Here is a 24,756-nt window from a genome sequence, read left to right as displayed (position 1 = left end):
CCGGCCATGAAACACCGGGAATCGCGGCAATAGAACACCGGGAATTCCGGCTATGGAACACCGCGAATTGCGGCCATGGAACACCGGGAATTGCGGCAATAGAACACCGGGAATTTCAGCCATGGAACACCGGGAATTTCGGCCATGGAACACCGGGAATTGCGGCAATAGAACACCGGGAATTGCGGCAATAGAACACCGGGAATTCCGGCAATGGAACACCGGGAATCGCGGCAATAGAACACAGGGAATTGCGGCAATGGAACACCGGGAATCGCGGCAATAGAACACCGGGAATTGCGGCCATGGAACACCGGGAATTTCAGCCATGGAACACCGGGAATTCCGGCAATGGAACACCGGGAATCGCGGCCATGGAACACCGGGAATTCCGGCTATGGAACACCGGGAATTGCGGCCATGGAACACCGGGAATCGCGGCAATAGAACACCGGGAATCCGGCAACAGAACACCGGGAATCGCGGGCGCACCGGAGCGCACAGATCCTTGTCCCACACCCATGGGACAAGTGCCTATTCCTAAAATCCAACTCCACTACAGCCCGTTATTCGCTAATAGAGATCAACACTGCAAATCTTAAAATCCCTCTAAGCTTTAAAATAACTCTTCTCAAGAGCTTGAAATCTTAAAACTATATCAAATCTTGAATCTGTAAAATCTGAAATGAAAATTTTGATCTTAGAATCTTTATAAAATAAACCAGCCCTTCCCCACTTCTCCCAATTCCAAGTCCTGCTGTTACTCAGTTCTACATTAATTATTCCATATATTATATGAAACATGTATATTTTATAATATGTAATGAAATAGATGTATTATATGTGTGTATATAATATATATACATATATTATTTCATATATTATTTCTATATCAATTATTTCATTATTTCTGTACTGGTATAGAATTCTTAAGGCTGTAGAGCAGGTAGAAATTCCTAACCCACAGAATTATTTATTTGTTTATTTAAATCTGATTTTTTTTTTTTTTCCCTAAGAAATTAATCTGTATTTGCCCTGGCTGTACTGGGACTATCATTAAGTTTTGCATTTCTTTAAACCAGGGTCTCATTTTTATGTCAAATATTTTATTATTGAGTATTTTGTGTGTAAGGTGGAAATTAGCATGAATAGTTGGTTAAGCATCATGATGCAAAAGGGATTTTTAAAAGTTTTTAAGTGGGTTTTGTTTCTTTTTAAATCAGAAAGAGCATCTTCAATAAGAGAAAAAATATTGACTGATACAATAGCACAGTTCAGTTTTACAACTCCACGAGAAGAAATAAAGAAGAACAAAGTTATTAAATAAAACCCTTTAGCAAAAACAATTAAAAAGGGAAAAAAGCAAAAAAAAAAAAAAAAAAACACCAACAAAGAGTTTTGGAAGAGTTGAACACTCAAAGTCTTATTACACCTTCTCCCATATTCACTTTTTAGAACCTTTGAATTACCTGCTGATTTGTATCTGTAAGTTTTTACTTTAAAAAATGGAAAAACACAGATCTTGACTCAGCACCAGATCACAAAAAAAAAAAAAAAAAAAAAAAAGCCACTTTTTTTGGAAGACATGAAGTTATTCTGGCACTTAGATTACAAATTTTAAGAGATTGGTCCACTAAAATGGGAAAAATCATTCAAAACTGATTGTTCATTCAAAACACATCCAAAGATCACCCAGACCACTAAAAAGGAAAATAACTGGTTCCATTGAAGGGAATTAATCCTGTGTTAATCTTGTGACAGCACATTACACAAACTATTATTTGCATTGTTTTACTGTAATTTTACTATTTATTCAGGAATAAACCGAGGTGGTTTGGAAACAAAAGCTTCAAGGAGGACTGGAAGGAAAGGGAGGCTGGAAAGAGCAACATCCCCAGATCCTGCTGGGAAAGCAAAATGAACTGAGAAGATGCTAAAGGGGATGGAGCTGCTGGGAAAACTTGGGAACACATGGACAGGGATGGAAAAACTGGGAAAACTTGGGAACACAGGGACAGGGATGGAAAAACTGGGAAAACTTGGGAACACATGGGCAGGGGATGGAAAAGATGGGAAAACTTGGGAACACAGGGACAGGGATGGAAAAGATGGGAAAACTTGGGAACACATGGACAGGGGATGGAAAAGATGGGAAAACTTGGGAACACATGGGCAGAGGGCTGAGAAAATCTTAAGAACAGGTAGGGGGATGGAAAAGTTGGAGAAACCAGGGGAACATGGGCAGGGTGATGAGAAAACTTGGGAAACACAGGGGGTTGGGAAAGCTGGAGAAAATTTGGGAACACAGAGGCAGGGAGCTGGACAAGCTGGGAAAACATTGGGAACATGAGCAAGGGAATGGTAAAATATTGGGAAGACAGGCAGGGGCTGGGAAAGCTGAGAAAATTTTAGAAACACACAGGCAAGGGACTGGAAAAGTTGGAGAAAACTTGGGAACACACAGGCAAGGGGATGGAAAAGCTGGGGAAAGAGGTTGACAGGCAGTTCCAATGTGCAGGGACAGTCAGGGGTGAGGGGCTGGTGGTTTGTCCCCAGAAATGATATAAAAAATTATCTTGTGGGCACAGAAACAGCAGTGAAGAGTCAATTTATTAAAAAATTCCAGAAGTCGCCGGTTGCAAGTATCTTTATTTTGCAGAGAGCAGCACAGGCAGCATCTCCAGAGCCATCTCCCAGCTTTGGCAGCTCCTGGGATGAGCTGGGCTGGAGCAGCCCCTCCAGCCAAGCCTGTGCAGAGGCAGCAGCTCCTTAAGGAGCCAAGTTTCAGTAACAAATGAATTCCTTTATCCCCAGGGCTGGAGCATCCCAAGTCCCAAACCCAGCCTGGCCATGACAAACCACCAGCCCTCACCAGGAAAGTTCCATCTCTCCACCCTGGCTCCAGGATTTGGTGGAGGAGAGGGGCTTTGTTCCCAGCTGAAGGGACTTTGTGCACAATTCCTGCCCTGCACTGGGAGAATCCTGGGATTTTTAGTTTAAACCCAGCAGCCCCATGCTGGTGACTCAGAGCAGTTTCCTGAGTGCCAAAGGAAAGGGAATTCCCTGGGATGCTTCAGCCAGAGCTGCAATATTTTATTCATGAATATTTTATTCCATTCTATCCACTTTCTTTAGCACCAAGTAACAGAGCTCAGGAAAGATCCACAAGTTAAAACAGAAACCAGTGACCTGAGGGATTTCTGAGGACAAAATATGATTGAAAGGAAGGCTGGCAAAGCAATGACAGGGAAAAGAGCCATGGTGACAGTGACAGGTATTACAGGATCAAATCCCAAGGACAAAGAGCTCATGGAATTGGTACTGAGGGATGGAGGAATATTTAGGAGGACAAAATTAAAAGAGAAAAAACCTGGACTTGAAGCTAAGCAGCAAACAAGTGTCCAGTGTGTCTGGATAACACCGCAGGGCTCCAACCCCTGAAATCCTGTCCCTTCTGTCCCTTCCCTGCCACATTCTCTCTGTGCTGCCCCAGCCAGGACAGCACTGAGCTCCCTGCCCACCCAAATAGCTGCTCCCCACCTGCTGCAATGCCAGCAGAAGTGCAGGTGTCAGCTCCTACCTTTGAGGGAGTTCAGCGAGAACATCTCCATCCCGGCGGGAAGGTGGGTCCTGGGCAGCAGGAGGGAGCACAAAGAAACTGGGTTAGAACTGCCACTCCCTGGCAAGTGGTTCAGGTCTACTGCTTAGTCTATCTGCTGAAAATCAGGGGGTTTGAAAAGCCTTTTAGGCCAGGGTAAAGTGGATTATTGCCATTATTCCCTTAAATGAAACCTGCTCCCCCAAAAAAACAACCCAGAAGAAATAGAAATGTACTTTGGATTATGCTCTTTACTGAAACTGAAACTCGTTACTAAAATAACTTTCACTCAAATAAGACAAACCAACTTTGTTTTGGGGTGTTTCATCTGTCTTGTCAAGTATTAAATACACTGTGGGGATGCTTGGAAACAGCAACAAGGATTTTCTATAAGCTTGGATCAGATGGGTGAGGATTGAAGATCATCATTTACACACAAAATTAGTTTGGAGCATTTCCATGATCCTGGTGGGTCCCTTCCAAGTCAGGATATTCTGGGATTTTATGGACATTACCTGTCCCTATCAATGACTTCCTGTGTATGCAATTAATAGCCTGCAATTATCATTCCAATTATTCACTTTTGCTTTCAATAAGATAAAATTACTTCAGTAGGGAAAAAAAAAAAAAAAAGAAAGGCTTCAAATAAATCCACCCCATTCTTGATACCTTGTCCATGGTTCCCTCCCCATGGACAGGGCCACACCTGGCCTTTTCCAAGGATGAAATCAATAAAAACAGAGTAAATCTCAGAGGGAAATATCCCTGGTGTGAGTAAATGACTGCAGGGAACAAAGTCAGGGAACTCTTTTGTGGTCCTGGAGTGAGATTCCCAAGGCTGGAGCCTTGGCACAGAGCAGCCTGTGCCCCCTTCCACAGGGACCATCCCAGCCAAGGATGATTTGTGATGAATTGTGTGAGTGCAGTATTGCTCCAGCAGCAAAGAGTCAATCCTTGAACCCTCTGAAGTCTGGGGAGAGGAAACCTGGAGTGTGACAGGGAATGCTGCAGGGAATCCGAAATCCAGGAAACCAGGAGTGTGCAGGGAATCCAAACTCCAGGAAACCAGGAGTGTGCAGGGAATCCAAACTCCAGGAAACCAGGAGTGTGCAGGGAATCCAAACTCCAGGAAACCAGGAGTGTGCAGGGAATCCAAACTCCAGGAAACCAGGAGTGTGCAGGGAATCTGAAATCCAGGAAAGCAGGAGTGTGCAGGGAATCCAAACTCCAGGAAACCAGGAGTGTGCAGGGAATCCAAACTCCAGGAAACCTGGAGTGTGCAGGGAATCCAAACTCCAGGAAACCTGGAGTGTGCAGGGAATCCAAACTCCAGGAAAGCAGGAGTGTGCAGGGAATGCTGCAGGGAATCCAAACTCCCAGGGCATTGGCCACATCCCCCTCCCAAATTCAGAAGTGTGACCAAAGAGGGGGAGCTGTACCCCAGGGAATGCAGGGAATCCCTCCCCAGCATCCTGGGACAAGGCACCAGCTGGGCAGACACACTGCAACATTCCCTAAGGGGAACTCAGGGAACAAGGAATGGCTCAGCCACGCTGGGATGGGAAAAAGGGCTCTTCCAAAAATGGCTTTGAGCTGAAAGAGGGCAGGGATGGATGGGATATAGGGATGGAATTGTTCCCTGGGAGGGTGAAGGCCCTGACACAGGGAAGCTGTGGCTGTCCCTGGATCCCTGGAATGTCCAAGGCCAGGCTGGACAGGGCTGGAGCAGCCTGGGACACTGGAATTGTCCCTGTCATGGCAGGGGTGGCACTGGATGATCCTTACACTCCTTTCCAACCCAAAACATCCCACGATTCAATGGATAAATGCAATATAAAGTTGATGGAAATGGTCTTTTCTGCTCAAGAACAAAGAAATAAAAATTTGAAAATCCTTCCAGGGATGAGGTTCCAAGATGAACAACTGAGATCCCCTTGGATAAGCAAGATTCCAACCCAGCTGTTTGTATGATCCTATGCAGACCCCAGCTGAACTGGGAGCCTCACTGGGAGCCAGTAAGAGTCAGACTGGGTGGGAGCAGGGCAGGACAGGGAGAAGAATAAAGGATCTGCTGAATCTCAAGACCAGGATCCAGACCTGGGAATCACTTGCAGCACATCCAGCAGCCTGGGGAAATCCCAGGGTTTGTTCCTGCAGATCCTGATCCCAAAATAAAAGAAGTGTCCAAGTGTGGCAGCTGCTCCAGCCCCCAGGGAAACACAGGGATGCAGGACCAGCATAGAAAGGGGATACTGGAAGACTCAAAATGTATTTTTCTGGTGACAGGAGAGATGTGGGAGCTCCAAGGACACTGGATTTGGGAAGAAATGGACCATGATGACACAGGACAGGCAGTGGCACAGCTGGAATGAGAATCCACGGGAGCCTCGTGCCTCACACCCAGCAAACTCCAGAGTCCCAGGTGGGAAAAGAGCCACTAAAAGTTTGTTAGGGACAGACTCAGTGCTCCTGCTGCAAAGAGGGAAACCAGGCAATGTGGCACAGAAAACTGTTAGATAAACCCCAAAGGATGGGAAGGAGTTGGGCCTTTGTTGGGGTGCCTTGATCCACTGGCAAACAACTGCATGAGGGAAAACCACATCCCCGAGAGAAACGCAGGGAAAACCACAGCAATTCTGATTATTGGCTGCTGGGATAGTCCAGCGGGGCTGCAAGGGGCAGAGCCCCGAGTGCTTTGTGAAGAGAACAAAGGAGAAATGCTGCTGTCTCCCACATCCAGCCGCAGGGATCCCTGCCCCGGCTCCGGCCAGAGCCAGCAGGCCACTTGCAGCAGCGGTTTTGGATTTGTCCTGTTGGTTATCGGGGCCGGAGCAGCAGCGGAGCCGCGCACGAACCTTCCCAGGCTGCGGCTCTCCGAGGGGACAATGAAGGGCTGCAGGTGGGAACGCTCCGCGACACCCCCGGGCCAAACGGGAGCCACAGCCCCGCGGCCAGGGCAGAGCCCGGGCCGAGCCACGGGAGGCGCGGAGAGGAGGGGAGAGGCTGCGGGAGAGCAGCTCCGTGCGGAGCGGAGCCTGCCCGGGCAGCGCCGGCAACCCCGGCCACAGCCGCGCTCCCGGGGCTCTGCCGCCGGCCCCGCGCCCAGCCCCCGCGGGCAGCGCTGCCCCGAGCCCCCCCGAGCATCCCCGGGCCCCCCGAGCATCCCCGGCCCCGCCGCTGCCGCCGAGCATCCCCGCCCGCGCCGCCCCGCCCGCACAGGCCGCGGCCCCGCACGGCCCTGCCCGCCTCACCCCGCTCTGCTCGGCGCCATCCCCCGCTCCTCCCCCTCCTCCCGCCGCCGTCCCGCCCCCGTCGCCCCCCCCCCGGTTCTCCCCAGGGGTCGCGGCCCGACCCTCGCTCGCCCCGCACCGACCTCCGCACCGCGACTGCCGCCGCCGGGCCGCCCCTCGGGACTACAGCTCCCGGCAGCCCCCGCGCGCGCTTCCGGCGCGGCGCGCGCTTTACTTCCGACCCTGCCCCGGAAGTGAGGCTGCCCGCGCCTTCCCTGCGGCCAGCGGCGCCACAGCGCGGAGACGCGCGTGGGTGCGGGGCGGGGTCTGTCTCCACGGCAACAGACGAGCCAATGGGCGACGGTGGCCGTTCCCATGGCAACAGCAGAGCCAATGGGCAGCGCGGCTTGAGGGGGCGCCGTAACCTCGGCCCCGCCGTGGGATCGGTTCGGATCCCGATCCCGATCCCGATCCCGGTCCCGATCCCGGTCCCGATCCCGGTCCCGATCCCGCTCCCGGTCCCGATCCCGGTCCCGATCCCGGAGCTGCCCGAGAAGCCGCGGCTGCCCCTGGATCCCTGCAGTGTCCGCGGCCAGGCTGGACACCGGGGCTGGAGCAGCCTGGGACAGGGGAAAGTGTCCCTGCCATGGAATGCGATGAGATTTCAAGTTCTGAAATTCTGAATTTCACATTTCTGGATGTTTGGTGGGTTTATTATTCCCTGTATCTCCAGAGGTTTCCTTTCCTGCAGGTGTTTATTTCTGCTTTGGACTGTTCAGGGGTGGGGGAACATTTCCAAACTGCAGTAATGCAAGGGACGGTTTTATATTGAGGATTGTGATTTTAATAAATGACTTTTTGACTATGTATTTAATAATGTTTGAACTAAAATATGCTGTATTTATATGCTGTGTTTTTATACATTAAATATGTATTATATACTTATTTTTGCCTTTTAAAAATATATTTCTCTGTTATGTTCGATAAATAAATAAATAAATAAATAAATAAATAAGCCATTAGTAGACACTCAAAACTAAGTGGTTGTTATGAAGGAAATTTGGGGAAAATGCTTCATAATGATCCATTTCATGGGTGTGGATGTGGTTATGAAAAGATAAAGGTACCCAGCAGTGAAGGCTTGGTGCAGATTATATTATATTATATTTGGTGGAGGTAATTATGTCAGCACCCAATTTATTCCCTAATTGGATCTCAGGGTATCTCAGGGAGCGCTCCCGGGCGGTACCGAGGGCACGGACCGCACGGTTCGGGGCCCGGAGCGCTCCCGGGCGGTACCGAGAGCACGCACGGTGTGTTCGGGCTCCAAAGCGCTCCCGGGCGGTACCGAGAGCACGGACCGCACGGTTCGGGCTCCAAAGCGCTCCCGGGCGGTACCGAGAGCACGGACCGCACGGTTCGGGCTCCAAAGCGCTCCCGGGCGGTACCGAGAGCACGGACCGCACGGTTCGGGCTCCAAAGCGCTCCCGGGCGGTACCGAGAGCACGGACCGCACGGTTCGGGGCCCGGAGCGCTGCCGGGCGGTACCGAGAGCACGGACCGCACGGTTCCGGACCCGCCGTCCCCGGGGTCCCTCAGCGGGAGCGGCTCGGGCGGGGCCATGAGGGGCGGGGCCTGTCGAGGGGCGGAGCCGCACGGGAGCGGCGCGCGCGTTCCCGTTAGCCTTCCCCCAAGCACGCTCCCGTCCCCGTCCGTGTTCCCGAGCCCGTTCCCGTTCCGGGGCCGCGCGCGCTCCCGCGGTGGGCGGGGCGCGGGCCGGGGCGCGGCGCATGCGCGGCGCGGGGCGCGCGGGGACAATGGCGGCGGCGGCGCTGGCGGCGGGCGGAGGCCCCGGGAGCGGCCCCGCGGCGGCTCCGGCGGGCGGGCCCGGCCCCGCGCTGGCCGCGGCGCGCCGCAAGGACGGCGGCCCCGCCGGCAAGTTCTGGGAGAGCCCCGACACCGTGTCCCAGCTCGACTCGGTCCGCGTGTGGCTGGGGAAGCACTACAAGAAGGTGCGGCCCGGCGGGCGCGGAGGGGATGGCCGCGGGTGGGACGGGGCGGCCCGAGGTCCGCGCCGCGCTTTGTGAGCCCGCCGCAGCGGGTGCGGGCGGCTCGGGGGCTGCCCCGGCGGCGGTTGCGCTCCCTCAGCGCCGGCCGTGCCCGGTGGTGCCCGGGGCCGTGCGTGGGGCAGCCCCGGTGCCTCCCAGGCCGTGCCCGCTGCGCGCTCGCCCCGGGCAGCGACTTTCCTGTGCGGGCAGGTCCCGGCCCGGCCGGGTTTCGCTTCAGCCGCGCCCCGGCGGTGTCGGGAGTGCTGGAAAAAGGGAGGAAAAATCCTCCAGAATCCTTCGGGAGCCGCTGGCAGCCGCGTCCGGGCGCGGTGAAGCCCCGCGTGCTGCTCTCGGCATTGCTCGCTCCGCTGCCCTGGGCTCCTCTTCCTCCTCGCACGCTTCCCTCGGCTCGGCTGCTTCGCTTTCTTTAAGTGTTGATTTTGTTTGTTTTGTTTGTTTGTTTGTTTCCCCGTGCGCTGATTTTCTAACTTCCTTTCAATACCCGGTGTAACTTGGCAGCGCGTCCAGGGCGCCGCAGCGGTGCTGGAAGGGCTTTATCTGCTGGGAGCGATGCCCGGGGATGCTGCGCTGCCCGGGGTGCCCCAATCTCCGGGTTTCCCCAATTTTGGGGCCATCCCGGTGCCCCTCAGCCGGGACTGAGCACAGGCTGGGCTCTTTGTGCGGCAGGGAACCTGAGAACGGGAATCCGAGCTGGCTCGGAGCGGGGTGAAACCAGCCCGGGTGTGTTTTTCCAGTCCTTCCAGCTCGGCTCGGGGTGTGGGGTGCAGCTCTTTGTGCTGACAGGGAAATGTAACAGAATATTTCTGCGCTTTGCCCTGTTCCGCTTGCGGTTCTGGAGGAGCTGTGGTTTCCCTTTCCCGGATCCCAGCAAATCCCCGGAACTCTGAGAGGCTCCAGGTGCCCTGCTGAGCACACAAAGGTGTTTGCTGTGGCTCCAGCCCCCCCAGCCAGGCTGGGGCTGTCTCTGTGGCTGGGCAGGTTGTGTGTGCTGCAGGAATAGCCCCTCCATTCAGGCTGGTTACAAAAATTTGATATTTAATTCTCATGGTTCTGGAAGGTAATTAGAGTTGGGATAAGGAGACTTTACAGAGTGAGCGGGTTTTGGAATGTTGCTGTGAAAATCCTTTTAAAAAATGAAAAGTGATTTTGGTTTAGGGAAACAAGAAAGCTAATACTAGTGTTTAAAGGTGGAATCTTAACACTCCAGAGGGAAGGGTTGAATCCCTTTTGGCTGTGCTGTAAATGGACTCTGGTTCATCTTGTGCCTGTTTTCATCTTGCTGTGGCTCCTTGCAGAGAGGTCCATGGTGGTTTTAACTGGCTTTTGTCCAATTTCTCCTCTTAAAAATAGATGTTTGTACATGTCAGTGGTGAAGCTGTCAGCAGCAGTCGGTGTGTCCAGCTCTGGGAGCTCCAGGACACTGGGACCAGTGGGAGAGAATCCAGGAGCAGCAGCACCGAGCTGGGTCACGGATCCAGAGGTCCCCAGGGGCTGGAGAGTTGGAGAACTGCATTTACAGAGCTGATCATTTTGTCTCTAGATTAGACAAGACTTTAATATCGAGGAGTTTTCTGTCTCTGGAGTGCAGCAGCTGCTGGGGAGTTCTCTGTGTCTCCAGAGCACCATTAAGAACGAAAGAGGTTTCAGTAGTAGTGTGGAAAACTCACACCAGATCTTGAAAAACTCATTGACAGGCACCAAACATAATGTCAGACAATGAAATTATTAATATTATACTGAACTTATTTGTTCCAGGCTCCTTCCCACCCCCTGTTTGTGTGTGATGGTGGAAGTCAGTTTGTGTTGTTTGTGTGCATCAGGACATGCAGGAGGTGCCCAGAAATTCACAGTTCAGAAATAAACTGGGCAATTCTTTTTTTATTACATTAATGCTCATTTATATTGTGCATTGTTTAAGTAATTCTTTCTCAGTAAGCCACATCCCTCATTTTAAAATGGGGTGTCCCAAAGCAGTGATTTATTGTCTATAAAGCCTCTTTCTAAGGTGGTTTGGGAGGGGTTTTAGCAGCTGCCTGATGAAAGATGCAGCCCCTGTCTTTGGCCTTACAGCTGTGCTCCCCAAGGACCCATCTGGGTGTGTTGTTCATATCCAGGGCAATATATTGACCTGTGGGAGCTCTGATGGCTCTGCCCCTCTGAGACAAAAGGCTGGAGAAGCAGATTTTTGGGAGGCAGGGAGGAGAATGTTGTGGTTTTTAAGGAGCAGGTGGAATGTTGGGTTAGAGGGGATCAGTGCAGGGGCTCAGCACGGGGCTGGGGCTGCTCCAGGGGTTGGGCTGGAGCCCAGGGAGTGTCTGTAGGGGATCTGGGATCCTTGGGCTGTGTCTGTGGGGATCTGGGATCCTTGGGCTGTGTCTGTGGGGATCTGGGATCCTTGGGCTGTGTCTGTGGGGATCTGGGATCCTTGGGCTGTGTCTGTAGGGGATCTGGGATCCTTGGGCTGTGTCTGTAGGGGATCTGGGATCCTTGGGCTGTGTCTGTGGGGATCTGGGATCCTTGGGCTGTGTCTGTAGGGATCTGGGATCCTGCCCAGGAGTGTCTGTGGGGATCTGGGATCCTTGGGCTGTGTCTGTAGGGATCTGGGATCCTTGGGCTGTGTCTGTGGGGATCTGGGATCCTTGGGCTGTGTCTGTAGGGGATCTGGGATCCTTGGGCTGTGTCTGTAGGGGATCTGGGATCCTTGGGCTGTGTCTGTGGGGATCTGGGATCCTTGGGCTGTGTCTGTGGGGATCTGGGATCCTTGGGCTGTGTCTGTGGGGATCTGGGATCCTTGGGCTGTGTCTGTAGGGATCTGGGATCCTGCCAGGGAGTGTCTGTGGGGATCTGGGATCCTGCCAGGGAGTGTCTGTAGGGATCTGGGATCCTTGGGCTGTGTCTGTGGGGATCTGGGATCCTTGGGCTGTGTCTGTAGGGATCTGGGATCCTTGGGCTGTGTCTGTAGGGATCTGGGATCCTTGGGCTGTGTCTGTAGGGATCTGGGATCCTTGGGCTGTGTCTGTAGGGATCTGGGATCCTGCCAGGGAGTGTCTGTAGGGATCTGGGATCCTTGGGCTGTGTCTGTAGGGATCTGGGATCCTTGGGCTGTGTCTGTGGGGATCTGGGATCCTGCCCGGGAGTGTCTGTGGGGATCTGGGATCCTGCCCAGGAGTGTCTGTGGGGATCTGGGATCCTGCCCAGGAGTGTCTGTGGGGATCTGGGATCCTGCCCAGGAGTGTCTGTGGGGATCTGGGATCCTGCCCAGGAGTGTCTGTGGGGATCTGGGATCCTGCCCAGGAGTGTCTGTGGGGATCTAGGATCCTGCCCAGGAGTGTCTGTAGGGATCTGGGATCCTTGGGCTGTGTCTGTAGGGTGAGCTGGGATCCTTGGGCTGTGTCTGTAGGGATCTGGGATCCTGGCCAGGGAGTGTCTGTAGGGATCTGGGATCCTTGGGCTGTGTCTGTAGGGATCTGGGATCCTGGCCAGGGAGTGTCTGTGGGGATCTGGGATCCTGGCCAGGGAGTGTCTGTAGGGATCTGGGATCCTGCCAGGGAGTGTCTGTGGGGATCTGGGATCCTGGCCAGGGAGTGTCTGTAGAGATCTGGGATCCTTGGGCTGTGTCTGTGGGGATCTGGGATCCTTGGGCTGTGTCTGTAGGGGATCTGGGATCCTTGGGCTGTGTCTGTAGGGATCTGGGATCCTTGGGCTGTGCCTGTAGGGTGAGCTGGGATCCTTGGGCTGTGTCTGTGGGGATCTGGGATCCTTGGGCTGTGTCTGTGGGGATCTGGGATCCTTGGGCTGTGTCTGTAGGGTGAGCTGGGATCCTTGGGCTGTGTCTGTAGGGATCTGGGATCCTTGGGCTGTGTCTGTAGGGATCTGGGATCCTTGGGCTGTGTCTGTAGGGTGAGCTTGGTGGGATCCTGTTCCTCCCTGCCATGAAATTCCCAGAGCAGAGGACAGCAGGTTGCTGGCAGCTGCTGGGGCCAGGGCCAGGCACTTGTTCCATCAGCTGTGTCTGCCTGCTGTCCCCTGCTGTCCCCTGCTGTCCCCAGGGCTGTCCTTGGCACGACCCTCCCGTGGCTGGCTCGGGTGATCCAGGGAGGTTCTGTCTCTGCAGCTCTTTTGTCCCCACCTCTGAAAAGGAGCAAGAGTTGTAACCCAGATCCCGGCTGGATTGTGGTGTGGGTTTCCCTTCCCTCCTGCGTGCTGCTGTGAGCTGAAGTGCTTTGTTCAGGGGCAGGGGTGTGCAGCAGGGCACAGCACAGAGCTCTGGGGCAGTGCCCATGGCAGGGCTGCCTCTGCCTCTGTCCCCTCTGGGTGACAAAGGCTTCCAGGGCAGCTGCAGTGATTCCCTCTGCACTCTGCTTTCTCACCACTCTCTCTGCCTAAAGCTGGCAGGGTCTTTTTGTGTTTCCAATTATCGTGGAAATGTTAGAAATCTCTGCTGTGGCAGTGGGGCTTTGACATTTCAGCAAAGAGCAAAATCCTCTTGTGGAACAGAGCATCATTCTGTCCTCTGGAATTGACTGCTTAAAACCTTTATTTGCTGCAGGATCATTTTGTGGACATGGGGGGAAAAGCTGGAGGTCTGTTGGACTTGATGCCTCTGTGGTCCCTCAAACCCACTGTGAATTGACTGGGAAATTGTCTGCTGTGTTTTTCTGCTCAAAGATCCATTTGTGCTGCTCGTTAGCATGCAGAAATGATGGAGGGGAGTCTTGGGCTTCTCTTTGAAGGGCTTTTCCCATTATTGTTCAGGGAACCTCAGGCAAGGTAATGGGCTTCTCATTAAAAGGATCTGCAGGATAGTGGCAGTGCAAAGGAAGATGAGAAGCTGTTGTCTTCCTTTTCAGCTTCCAGCTGTCAGTGCCTCCTGCAAGAGGTAAAAAAAGGAGCTGCAAGAAAAGGAATGATTGCCTGGAAAAGTTCATGTCTGAGAATAGGCTTTGCAAGGTGTATTCTTGTGTAATTTTCCTTTTTCTCTGAAGAAAAATATCTGAAAAAAAAAAAGTGTGAATCAGTACAAGGATGCTACCCCTCCTAGATATATATATATGTAATTTTTTTTTTTAGGGGGTTCATAAAATCCCAGACTGGTTTGGGTTGGAAGGGACCTTAAAGCCCATCCAATGTCACCCCTGCCATGGCAGGGACATCTCCCACTGTCCCAGGTGCTCCAACCCCAATGTCCAGCCTGGCCTTGGGCACTGCCAGGATCCAGGGGCAGCCACAGCTGCTCTGGGAATTCCACCCCAGCCCCTCCTCACCCTCCCAGGCAGGAATTCCTTCCCAAAATCCCATCCAGCTCTGCCCTCTGGCAGTGGGAAGCTGTCCCCCCTTGTCCAGTCACTCCAGCCCCTTATCCAAAGTCCTGTGCAGAGCCAACAGTTGGACTCAGTGATCTTTGTGGATCCCTTCCAACTCAGGATATTCTGTGATTTTGATATAATTAAAGCATTAATTCCTGGGGGAGGGAAGAGGGCAAATTGAAATGCAGCTTTGAAATTTTAGCCTTCAGTTCATCCCAGGCTCATGTTTCTAGGTCAGGATTTATACACAGGACACTCAGGAGCCTCATGGGAATTTGTGTCCTTTGAGTTGGTAAGATTTAATTTCTCAGATACGTGTCTGCTCCTGAGAAAGTGCTGGAGGAACTCACATCTTGGGGTGGTCAGATTGAAATTATAATTGTTTCTATTCACACAATCTCTTTGTGGTGTCTTTGGCTTTGGAGCTGATGCTTTGCAAAGCTCAGTTAGGTTTGACTGGTACTTGGCACCACAGCTTTAAAACTTTGAGGGTTCTGGGTCTCAGAATTGTATTTTTAAAGGGGTTTTAGAAGAATCTGATTTGAGGGAAGAGCAAAGGCTGAGAGACTGGGGTAGCTCAAATTGCTCCATGTTCTGCCTGGAAAAGTGATGTTTGTTCTCTTGGCAGTCTGGCACAGTGAGGAGGTGACATCCAGTGAATGAATACTGAATATTAGGGGTGACAGAACCTCAGCACCACGGGAGGGGGTTAATTAATATTCCATGCTGTGATTTTACATTCACAATGTAAATGCCATTTTATTGGGAGCTGCTCAGATTGTCCCAAAACATCATAAATGCCTTTGTGTGGCTCAGCTTTTCCCTCTGTGCAGGACATCCTATTTATACCACAGGGGTGCTGTGAGGATTAATTAGGAGCTGATTGCAGCAGGAGTTACTGCAGAAAGCTGAGTGTGTGTGGGCAGAGTGAGCCTGTTCTTTATTAGGAGCTGAGAGTAGCTTGGGTGCTTAATCCCTGTGTGTAACCCAGCCCTGGGGCTGGGCATGAGCCACAGGTGAGTGCTGCCTTTTTAGCCTCCAGCCTGGAAAATTCTTGTGCTCTGTGCTGCTCCTGTCCCCCTCCCCAGGGATCCCCAAATCCTCAAACTCTGCTCTCCCAGTGCAGGAGGGAGCTGGGGTGTCACCCTCACTGTGTTTCCCTCTCCTCAACACACATCTGCTTTTTGTCTTGCAGTACGTCCAAGCAGATGCTCCTACCAATAAAACTCTGGCTGGGCTGGTGGTGCAGCTGCTGCAGTTCCAGGAAGATGCCTTTGGAAAACATGTCACCAATCCTGCCTTCACCAAGCTCCCTGTGAGTACTGGCCTTGTCCCCTGCTGTGCCAGCTCTGTGTCCTGCTGGGACCTGCCCAGGGCACTGGGACATCCCTGCTCCAGCCCAGCTCCTCCCAGTGCAGCCTCTGGAAGGGCTGGGGTACCACACATCCCCTTAGGGCAGATTTTCAGTGCACACAGCTTATTCTCTGTGTGTTTGAAGTGGTTTCTGAAATGCTGTGGGAAGATTTTAATTTCTGCTGAAACTCAGTGTAATTCATCATCCTGGTGCATCCTAAACTGAGTGGATAAAATGCACTTTCCAAGGCAAGCAAGCTTCCATTAGGTGTTTTGGTTGATTAAACTCCAAACTTGTCAAGCTGCCAAGGCTGAGAAGTGACTTTGCCACGTTCTGCAGCAGCTCATAGTTACCTGCCTGCTCTGGGATAACTCTCCAGTCCCTTGGGACACAGGCAGCCAGAAACAATATCAACATTGTGAGGGCTCTGCTGCTTCCCAGCTGCAGCCTGGAGCCCTGCCCAGCACCCAGAGCATCTTGTCCCAGGGAGGGCAGGGGGTGCAGCACAGAGGGCTCTGGGGGAGGGCAGGGTGCCAGCCTGGTGCCAAGGCCCTGCTGGTGATTTAGGGGAGGTCTGTGGGCCAGGACAATTGTCCTAACCCTGTAAGTGTGGCATCAGCAGGGAAGTGTGTGCTCATCTTTGCCACAGGATGTGTGCTGGCATTGAGGGCTCTTTGAGGTGGGTACACAAAGCTGGAATCATTTCTAGCCAGTTAAGATGTTGAAGCCAACTGAAGCTGAAGTTTTCCTGAAAGCTGCTGGCAGAACTGCTGTGGTGGTGGCTCCATGGGACAGGAGTGCCTTTTTGTGTTCTCTGCTGGTTTCCCCCAGGGGTTTTACCCCTGTAACCTCTCCATGCTCCTTCACTGGAAGGTTGTTCACACTCATGGGGTGAATGTCAGAACAATTCCCAGATAAATTTTAGAAGGAATTGTTCCTTGTGAGCATGGGCAGGGCTGGCACAGGTGCCCAGAGCAGCTGTGGCTGTCCCTGGATCCCTGGCAGTGCCCAGGGCCAGGCTGGACACTGGGGCTGGAGCAGCCTGAGACACTGGAAGGTGTCTCTGCCATGCAGGGGTGGAATGGGATGAGCTTTAAGGTTCCTCCACCCAAACCCTTTTGGGGTTTTGTGAATCTCCTGGTGCTTTGGAGTGCACCCAGAAGCTCCCAAGGTGCCATGGAGATCTCACCACCTCTGCTGATACCTCAGATAATGGGAAGCTTTAGGGACAGAGGGAATTTGCAGAGCTTTATTTATAAATGTGGCAGCACAAACCATAAACCTGCCCACATTCCACAAGTGCATCAACCACTGGAGTGCTCCCAAGCCTTAAATCAATTTGTCTTATCTTAAAAATGGGCAATAAACCTTGCAGTGGCATCATAAAGATGTTGTTCCTGTGTTTGTTCTCACTGCTTCAAAGGTCTAATCTGCTCCCCTTGGCTCAGGTTCCTTTACAGCACTTGGATCTCCTTCCAGCAGGACACAGCTCCTCAGTGCATCTTCTGCTGTTTGGGGGGTCTCTTCTCAGCCCTGGTGGGAACCAGAGCCTGGCCCTGAATAGCTCCCCAGATTCTGCTTTGTGCCTTGTGCAGGTGTTTTATGTTTCCTGAGAAACAGAATAATCCAGGATCAAAGCAGATGCTGGTGCTGCCTTCCTCCTGTCTCCATTTCCAGGATCACTTGGACAGCAGCTGGCTGTTCCCAAGCACAGCCCTCCTGACCAGAGAGATCAGGAAAGATGCAAATACAATCCCAGACTAAAATGGATCAGAAAAATTGACTTTTCTGTGCAGGAAGCAGGGTTTTATTCAATAACCTTTCAGAGAAAGGCCTTGGTGGGACTCTGGAACTTCCACCCTCCTCATGCTCCTGTTTGGGTGTTGTGGAATTCCTGCTTTGGGATGGTAAAGCTAAGAGGGAAGGAAGGAGCTGGGTTGGGATGAGCTGGATTTGGTGTTTTAGGGCAGATCTGCAGTGTGGCTGTGCAGCTGCTGACAGCTTTCCATGGGGGAGGGATGTGAGCTGGGATATCTGAGCTCTGCTTCATCTCTGATGATCTGGTTTGATGTTCTCATACAGATGAAGAGCTGCCTCCTGACAGCTACCATTTGAGGTTTAATTTACTATGAAATGGGTGTTCAAAGGGTACTTGGGATTTTTACAGCTCTGCAAGGAGCAGCTTTCAGATACATCAAGTTCTTGCAGACACAAAGAACTCTGCTTAATCCAAACACATTTAATCTTCAGGAAACATTCTGAAAGGAGAACCTCAAACTCCAAAAGTGTTTCATCTGAAAATTAACTTCTTATTTGATATGTTCTATCTAAAACTCAGCTAACCAATACGTGTTTGTTGAAAATAATTGCATAAAAGTCAGCATTACTGTTTTTCCTTGTTTTTTGTCTTCCAGGCAAAGTGCTTCATGGATTTCAAAGCTGGAGGTACATTATGTCACATTCTTGGTGCTGCTTACAAATATAAGAATGAACAGGGCTGGTAAGTTTGTATTTGTGGTTTAAACACCTTTTGCATGAAACCAAGCACATGAATTGCTTATGCAAACTACCTAAAGTTTAATTCTTCCTGGAGAATTGGGCAGGCAAGGCAGTGGAGATGGGAAGAGGGAATTTTTTCTTCCTGTTTTGCTGATGGTAGCTTTTCTAAGACACACCCCCACACTTCTAAATTTAAAGAGAAGTTGGCAAAGTTTAAGGTTTTGAGCCTGTAGTTGGAGTTAATGACAAGTTTGAGGCTCTTTTTTTATTTCCATGCTGTCTGACTGAGAAAATGAAACAGAATCAGTGTCTCAGATCTGTGAGACATAAATCTTTGTTGCTGTATTGATTATTTGGTTTAGTTGTATTTGGGAAAGCATGAAGCACTGCAGATTCTAATGAGTGCTGGGATTTCCATTGCTCCAAAAAACAGGGAGTGCAAGCACTTAGAAACTCTCCTCCTGGAGCTGTTGATACTGGGATGAAAAATATCCCTGTGACATCCCAGGGGTGGTTTAACCTGGGTGTTTTTAAGTTAGAATTCTCTTCCCAAGGGAACAGCAGCACAGGATCATAAAATCCTGCAGTGGTTTGGGCTGGAAGGACCCTAAAGCCCACCCAGTTCCACCCCTGCCATGGCAGGGACCTTCTACTATCCCAGGCTGCTCTGAGCCCCACCCAACCTGGCCTTGAAATTACTCTTTTTGAGAGCATTGGGCAAAAAAAAATGAGGATGAAAAGTCAATGAATGTAAGCAAGCAATAAAATTAAGCAGAGGTTGTTCCCATCCACAAATTTCAATAGCTTGGGTGTGATGTTTCCAATCTGTAACAGCATCCCTGGAATTGTGTTGTTTTTATACACAAGAGCCATTTGAGAGGCAAAACAAAGTTGTTTGGGACTGGTTGGTTGTTTTTAGGAATTATTTCTATTCATACCTGCTGTGTCTGAGGTGGATATAGCAGGAATAAACCACACTCAGGGGTTTACCTATCCAACCTCACCAACCCCTGGCACCTCTTTGCAGAGTGGTTCATCGGGGTGTCTTTGCCTTAAGAGACAGGAATTGAGTGGTTCCAGCTTGAGGAGCATTGGAATGTTTCAATCCCCACGTTTTGCCCAGGACAGTGTGGTTTGCAGCCAGCTGTCCAGCCCAGCTGGGCTCTGTCCCTGCCTCCTCCCCTGTCCCTGCCTTGTGCTGCCCAGGATTAGTGTGGGTAGTGCCTGGTGTCTGTGCATGTGGGCTGGACAGGGCAGTAATCTTGCACCTTAACTCAGGATCAGCCCTAGAGCCTGGAATGTGTCCCCACTGACTCTACCAAATAATCTGTGCTGTTTGCCTGCACTGTGCTTGATTTGATTTTTGAATGCTCTGCATTGTCGCTCCTGCTTAACCTATTTGTGACTGATCTGTCTTATAGGAGAAGTCCCTTTCCTCGCCACAATAGGTATGTCTGAGAGCTGGACATAGCTGTCCCAGCTGGCACAGGGAGTCTGAGCTGAGGGCAGGAGGATTTAGTGCCATTTTATCCAAATGGGCAGCTCAATCAGTGCTGTTGTTAATGGATCTGTGTCCTTCTCTGGGTTTCTGAAGCAGGCAGGGATCTGGGGGCGTGCACAGTGCAGGTTCTGAGCAAAAAATGTCAAACTTGTGGTTGTGCCCTGAGTGGCTTTGTCTCACAGGTACCAAGAGGTCTGTAGCTTTTGTTTGGTTTTGTCTCCCATGGAGCCATTCTGGGTGTTCTGGATACAAACCATGGCTGAATACTGGAGGAGGGGCTTGATCTTGGCTCAGAAATCCTCTGTATTATAGGTGTAAAATACTTCATTAACAGTGACCTGACACTTGGATGTCTGGCCCTGCTTCTGCAAGTCAGGGTGAACTTCCCAAGGCACAGAACAAGGTCATAAATTCCCCCTTAAAAGGCTGATTCCAATAAATATGCCAGGACTTACATCTGATTTGTTTGCCATGTCCTCAGTGTGAAGGGCAGTCCTGATGTGCTTTAGGGCAGAAACCACCCCCCTGACAGAGGCTGTTGGCAGAGCTGCCCACCCCAGAGTTCCCACAGAAGCCCCTGGCTGGCACCTCCCTCCTGCAGATCCAGCAGCTCCTGGGGGAGAGGTGCTGATCCCAGCTGGGCTGTTGTGTCTGGTTCAGTGGGGTCACAGGCCTTGGGGCTGAGCTTTGCTTTCCTTCACCTTCTCTGAGCATTCATGGCTGGGAGAAGGGATCTGTGGCTGAAGCAGGGATGTGTTTGTAGGGACGAGCCCTTGGCTGTGCAGTGACTGCTTTGAGCTGGCTGCTGACTCCAGGCTTTCCCCACTGCTCTGGCTGTGCAGGGCTTTGGTCTCACCCCCTGGCACCACCTCCCACCCAGGGAGCCTTTCCAGACCTGCAGCAGCTGTTCCAAGGCTGCAGGTGCAGGGATGTGTGTCCTGCATCTGAGGGACACACCTGAGGGTTCAGCAGCTGCTGGGCTGTGGGAGAGGCTGGATCCTGGGGCTCAGCCCCTGGGGCTGGTTTGGGGCTGGGCTTGACCCTCCTCAGCCTCTGGGGGTCACCACTCAAACCCCCTCACTTGGCTTGGCCCATCTGTGAGTTCTAGATGCGTTCAGGGACAGGTGGGTACAGCACAGGGAATTTGGGGGCTCTCCTGCTCCTTCCCAGAGCATTTCTCAGGTTTTGTGTTCTCCCCCATTTCTGATGGACAGATCTCCATTGGCATTGCAATAATTGTGATGATTTGTCTGTGAAATAACAAAATTAAAGCACCAAGGTCCAGCAAATGCAGTGGTAAGGTGCTGCCATGGATTTTTAGCTGGCTGTGTTCTGGGGGGTGGATTGTCCTCACACCAGGCAGAGGAATTGCTGGTTCTCTGGATTCCCAGGACTGGTGGATGGGTGCAGCTGGAAGTAAGAGAACCACGAGAGCTGTCCATGAATTTTCCATCTGGTGTTGAAATCCATGGTGGTTGTGTGTCTCATTACCCCTGTGACTGTGGTGGAATGCACAGCCCTGCTGCAGGCTTTGGTGGGCACTGTCACCCTTCCTGTTTGTCCCCAAACATCTCACAACTCAGCTGCATTTGTTGGTTCGGTCCATTGTGGTTTCCTTGCTCGTGAGGGTGCCAAGTGCAGCAGAAATAGTTGTGGCTGTGCTGGAAGTGTCCTGAGCCAGTGTTTGTGTGGAGCAGGGAAGGTTCTGGACTGCTGGCAGCTGGGGATGTGCAGTTCAGGTTGATATTTGTGAATGCTTTCCCTCCCCAGGAGGAGGTTTGACCTGCAGAATCCCTCCCGGATGGATCGGAACGTGGAGATGTTCATGACCATTGAGAAAACCCTGGTGCAGGTGGGGGCAGCCCTGGGCACCCAGGGAGGGAAGGGATTCATCCTGTGGGAGTGGGGGACTGTCCCCTCCCTGTCCCAGTCCCAGTTCCACTTGAAAGATGCAGAATGACCCTCTGTGGATATCCAGAGGGTGAGGAAAAGCTGTGGGAAGGGAAAACATCCGAGTGTCCCCATGTCCCTGTGCAAGTGGCACCCTTGGGACTGTACACACCCATTCCAGGTTAGGACACATTTTAGTCTCACTTTGTCAATCAAGTTATTATCTGTACCCATTAAGCAGCTCTGTGGAGTATTTAATTTGAAGTTTGATTTTTTTAACTGCTGCATGGGAATAATGTATGATTTTTTTCAAACTCTGAAGCCAAGTTCAGTGTGTAATGTAGTCAAAACATAACTTTCAGGTGTTGGTTAGGACTGGAAACAGGAAGAACAGCAATATTCTTATTACAAAAACCCTGCCCACATACAGGGGTTTGAGGGCATGGTAGAAACCTGGGCAGGGCTTTGTGGGGAGGTGTGTGAGGGGAATGTCCCTGTCCCAGGGCTCCTGGGGCTGGCACCCCTGCCCTGCTCTGGGTTCCATTGCAGTTCCAGCACTGGGGATTGGAGTAGGGATATTCTGATTTTTGCCACAGATCACCTCCTAATTCCTTGTTGAACTTGCTTTTCTCTCACAGAACAACTGTCTGAGCAGACCAACCATCTACCTCATTCCTGACATGGAGCTGAAGCTGGCCAACAAGCTGAAGGACATTGTCAAACGTCACCAGGTGGGTGTCACAGCCCAGGGCTGCTCAGCTCTGAGCTCAGGGCTGTCTGAGGGCACTGGGCAGCCCAGCAGCTCCCTGGGGGATGGTTTTGATCCTCCCTGGAGCCTGACTCCAGCTGTGCTCTGAAAGCCAACCTGGACCTGCTGCAGGTGGCTCTGGGTGAGCTGGGACAGGCCTGGCTGATTCATTGCTCAGTTCAGGTTTGTCCAAACCTGAGGCAGCTGTTCCAGATGTGTGGCACAGCAGGAGGAAGCTTCACTCTTTACATGCTCGTTGGTTTTTGCTTTATTTCACTTCATTGCTGGTGCTGGGCAGCCTCAGAGAAGAATCAGCACCTTGCCCTTGTAATTCCAGGTGCTGAAGGATGCCTTGAGCAAGATTAATAGCTTAATCTCTTAAAACATGAACAGTCTTCTCTCTTGTCTGGGGAGAAACACCCTGGGGTGTGACCTCTGGGTGCTCTGATGGCTTTTGTGTCAGCACAATTCACAGCTGCAGCCAGAGAGTTTCTTTTCCAGATTTAATGTATTTCCTGTGTTGTGATTATGAGCCATTGTCTCAGCCTCAGTTGGGCAGATTTTTGCAAGTTGCTCTTAATTATTTGGCTGATTCAGGATGGGTGTTCTTGCTTAAATTAGAGTGAATGAGTCAATTTTCCTTTCATAAAGGAAGTCTGTAGTGAGCTCCACACTGTATCCATGAGTGATTTAAGGGATTCTTAAAGCAGCTTTGTCTCCACAGGGACCTGAAGAGATGAAAACAGAAATTGTCCCTAATTCTGCTTTTGGGGTTTTCCTGTGCTCTGCCTCTGAATTCTCGTCTCATCACTAACTTTGCTTCCTCACTGCCTTGGTTATTTGCATTTTTTTAACCCCTTGCTGTCATCTCCCCACTAGCCCAGTCCATTGCCTGTGGCTCCCTGGTATCCAAGTCCTCCCTGCTCCAACTTCTGTTATTTTCCAGCTCCCTTTGCTGCTGCTCAGAGCTGCCCCTGTCCCTTTTCTGAGTTATGGGAGCTTTAGCCCTTCAGCCCCTGATCCCAGAGTATCTGCACATCCCACTCCTGCTCTGATTCCTCCTGCTGCTGCTGCCAGCCTTGGATGGGATTTGCAGCTTGTGGTGCTGTTAAATAAACCTCCTACATGTTTATGGGATGGAAGTTTTGAGCAGCAGCTGAGTTTTGGGGTGGTGTGCTGAGGGTTTCTCCTCTTCCATGTTTCCCACAGGGAACAGTCACTGAAGAGAAGTCCAAGGCTACCCACCATGTGTATCCAAGTCCTACCTCAATGGATGATGGTAATGTTCTGTGACAGCTTTTAGGTTTTGTGATTAGTGCCATGAGAAGCTTTGGAAGTGTTCAGCAGCACTGTTGCCAGCCTGCTCCTGAGGAACACCTGCTGCATTGTGGATAGTGTGCATGGAGGGCTTAGGGGATATTGGGAAAATCCCTCCTGGAGTCCCATCCCTGGGGGGATTTCAGAGCTGTGTGGATGTGGCACTTGGGGACACTGGGGAGTGACTGCACTCTGTGTTCTTGGAGAGCTTTTCCAGCCTCAGCCATTCCCTGGTTCTGAGTTCTGGCTGTCCAGGAATTCTCTAGTAATGCTGCTGCAGTCCCTGTGTGTGGGTGGCAAGGAGAGCTCCTGATGAGGCTTGGCTGTGTTAAAGTTCACTCTGCCTGCATGAAGTGCAAGGTCCAAAAAAAGCATTTTCACAGCTGCCTCTTTCAGCAGATCTTAAATACATTTAATTACCTGGTGGGTGTTTGTCCTCAAGGCCAAGTTGCACAGCCAGAAATAATCCCACATTTCCCACATTTCCTGGCCTGTGCTGGCCACTAGATGGAAGTGCTCCCTGCAGTTTGCAGGCTCAGGGAGGGTTTGTGTCTGTCCCTGTGGCAGCCCTGTGCCAGCTGACACTGTGGGGAGCAGCCCAAAATTCCAGCAGGGATTGGACAGACAGGTTCACATCCTTGGGATTTCTCCTGGAATGCTGCTCTGGGATTTGGGCTGCAGGGTTTGGTTCTGGAGAGATGGGATGTTGGGATGGAGTTCCCAGAGCAGCTGTGTCTGCCCTGGATCCTGGCAGTGCCCAGGCCAGGCTGGACAGTGGGAGGTGTCCCTGCCAGGGCAGGGGGGTTGGGATGAGCTTTAAGGTCCCTCCCCAGCTCAGGCCCTTGAGCAGAGGGGTTTGCAGGAACTTCCCTCTGTAAAAGTGAATTGCTGTGCTTTTCCCTTCTCTCCTGACCTGGATCTCCTTCCCTTTGCAGATGAGTGGTTGAGACCTGTGATGAAAAAGGACAAGCAGGTGCTGGTGCATTGGGGCTTTTTTCCAGACAGGTAAATAAAGGTTGGGGGGAAAGCAAATCCCAAGTCTTAACTGTGTGTTGGTGGAAAAGTCTTGATCCCAATGTGCAAAGCTTGAAAAGAATTGACCATTGGTTTAAAAGTGAATCTGTGGCACTGGCAGGTGGGTGAGGCTGGGGAAGGAGTTCTGCAGAGCCACAAGGAACTGCTTGGAAATTGAAGCAGATTTTAAAGTGGAATGAGCCTTTCCTTAAACTGTTTAGGGAGAACTT

General features: G+C 51.6%; 2 protein-coding genes across 2 annotated transcripts in view; one reads left to right on the top strand and one right to left on the bottom strand.

Annotated features, from left to right (window-relative positions):
• The window catches only part of DHX30 (DExH-box helicase 30), a 31,813-nt gene extending 24,675 nt beyond the window's left edge, over positions 1-7,138 (bottom strand). Inside the window, exons 1-2 of the mRNA XM_079301193.1 lie at positions 6,972-7,138; positions 3,581-3,630 (exon numbers count right to left, since the gene is read on the bottom strand). Of these exons, the coding sequence (XP_079157319.1) occupies positions 3,581-3,611 (31 nt within the window). The 5' untranslated portion in view covers positions 3,612-3,630; positions 6,972-7,138. The remainder of the gene's footprint in view (positions 1-3,580; positions 3,631-6,971) is intronic.
• A 1,465-nt stretch (positions 7,139-8,603) lies between these two features.
• Positions 8,604-24,756, top strand: part of SMARCC1 (SWI/SNF related BAF chromatin remodeling complex subunit C1) — a 66,521-nt gene continuing 50,368 nt past the window's right edge. Inside the window, 7 exon segments of the mRNA XM_079301198.1 lie at positions 8,604-8,840; positions 15,399-15,518; positions 17,972-18,057; positions 21,328-21,409; positions 22,086-22,178; positions 23,405-23,474; positions 24,448-24,517. Of these exon segments, the coding sequence (XP_079157324.1) occupies positions 8,619-8,840; positions 15,399-15,518; positions 17,972-18,057; positions 21,328-21,409; positions 22,086-22,178; positions 23,405-23,474; positions 24,448-24,517 (743 nt within the window). The 5' untranslated portion in view covers positions 8,604-8,618.

This window comes from Erithacus rubecula (genome assembly GCF_903797595.1).
Source record: "Erithacus rubecula genome assembly, chromosome: 3".
NCBI lineage: Eukaryota > Metazoa > Chordata > Aves > Passeriformes > Muscicapidae > Erithacus > Erithacus rubecula.
This window is presented reverse-complemented; position numbering and strand designations above follow the sequence as displayed.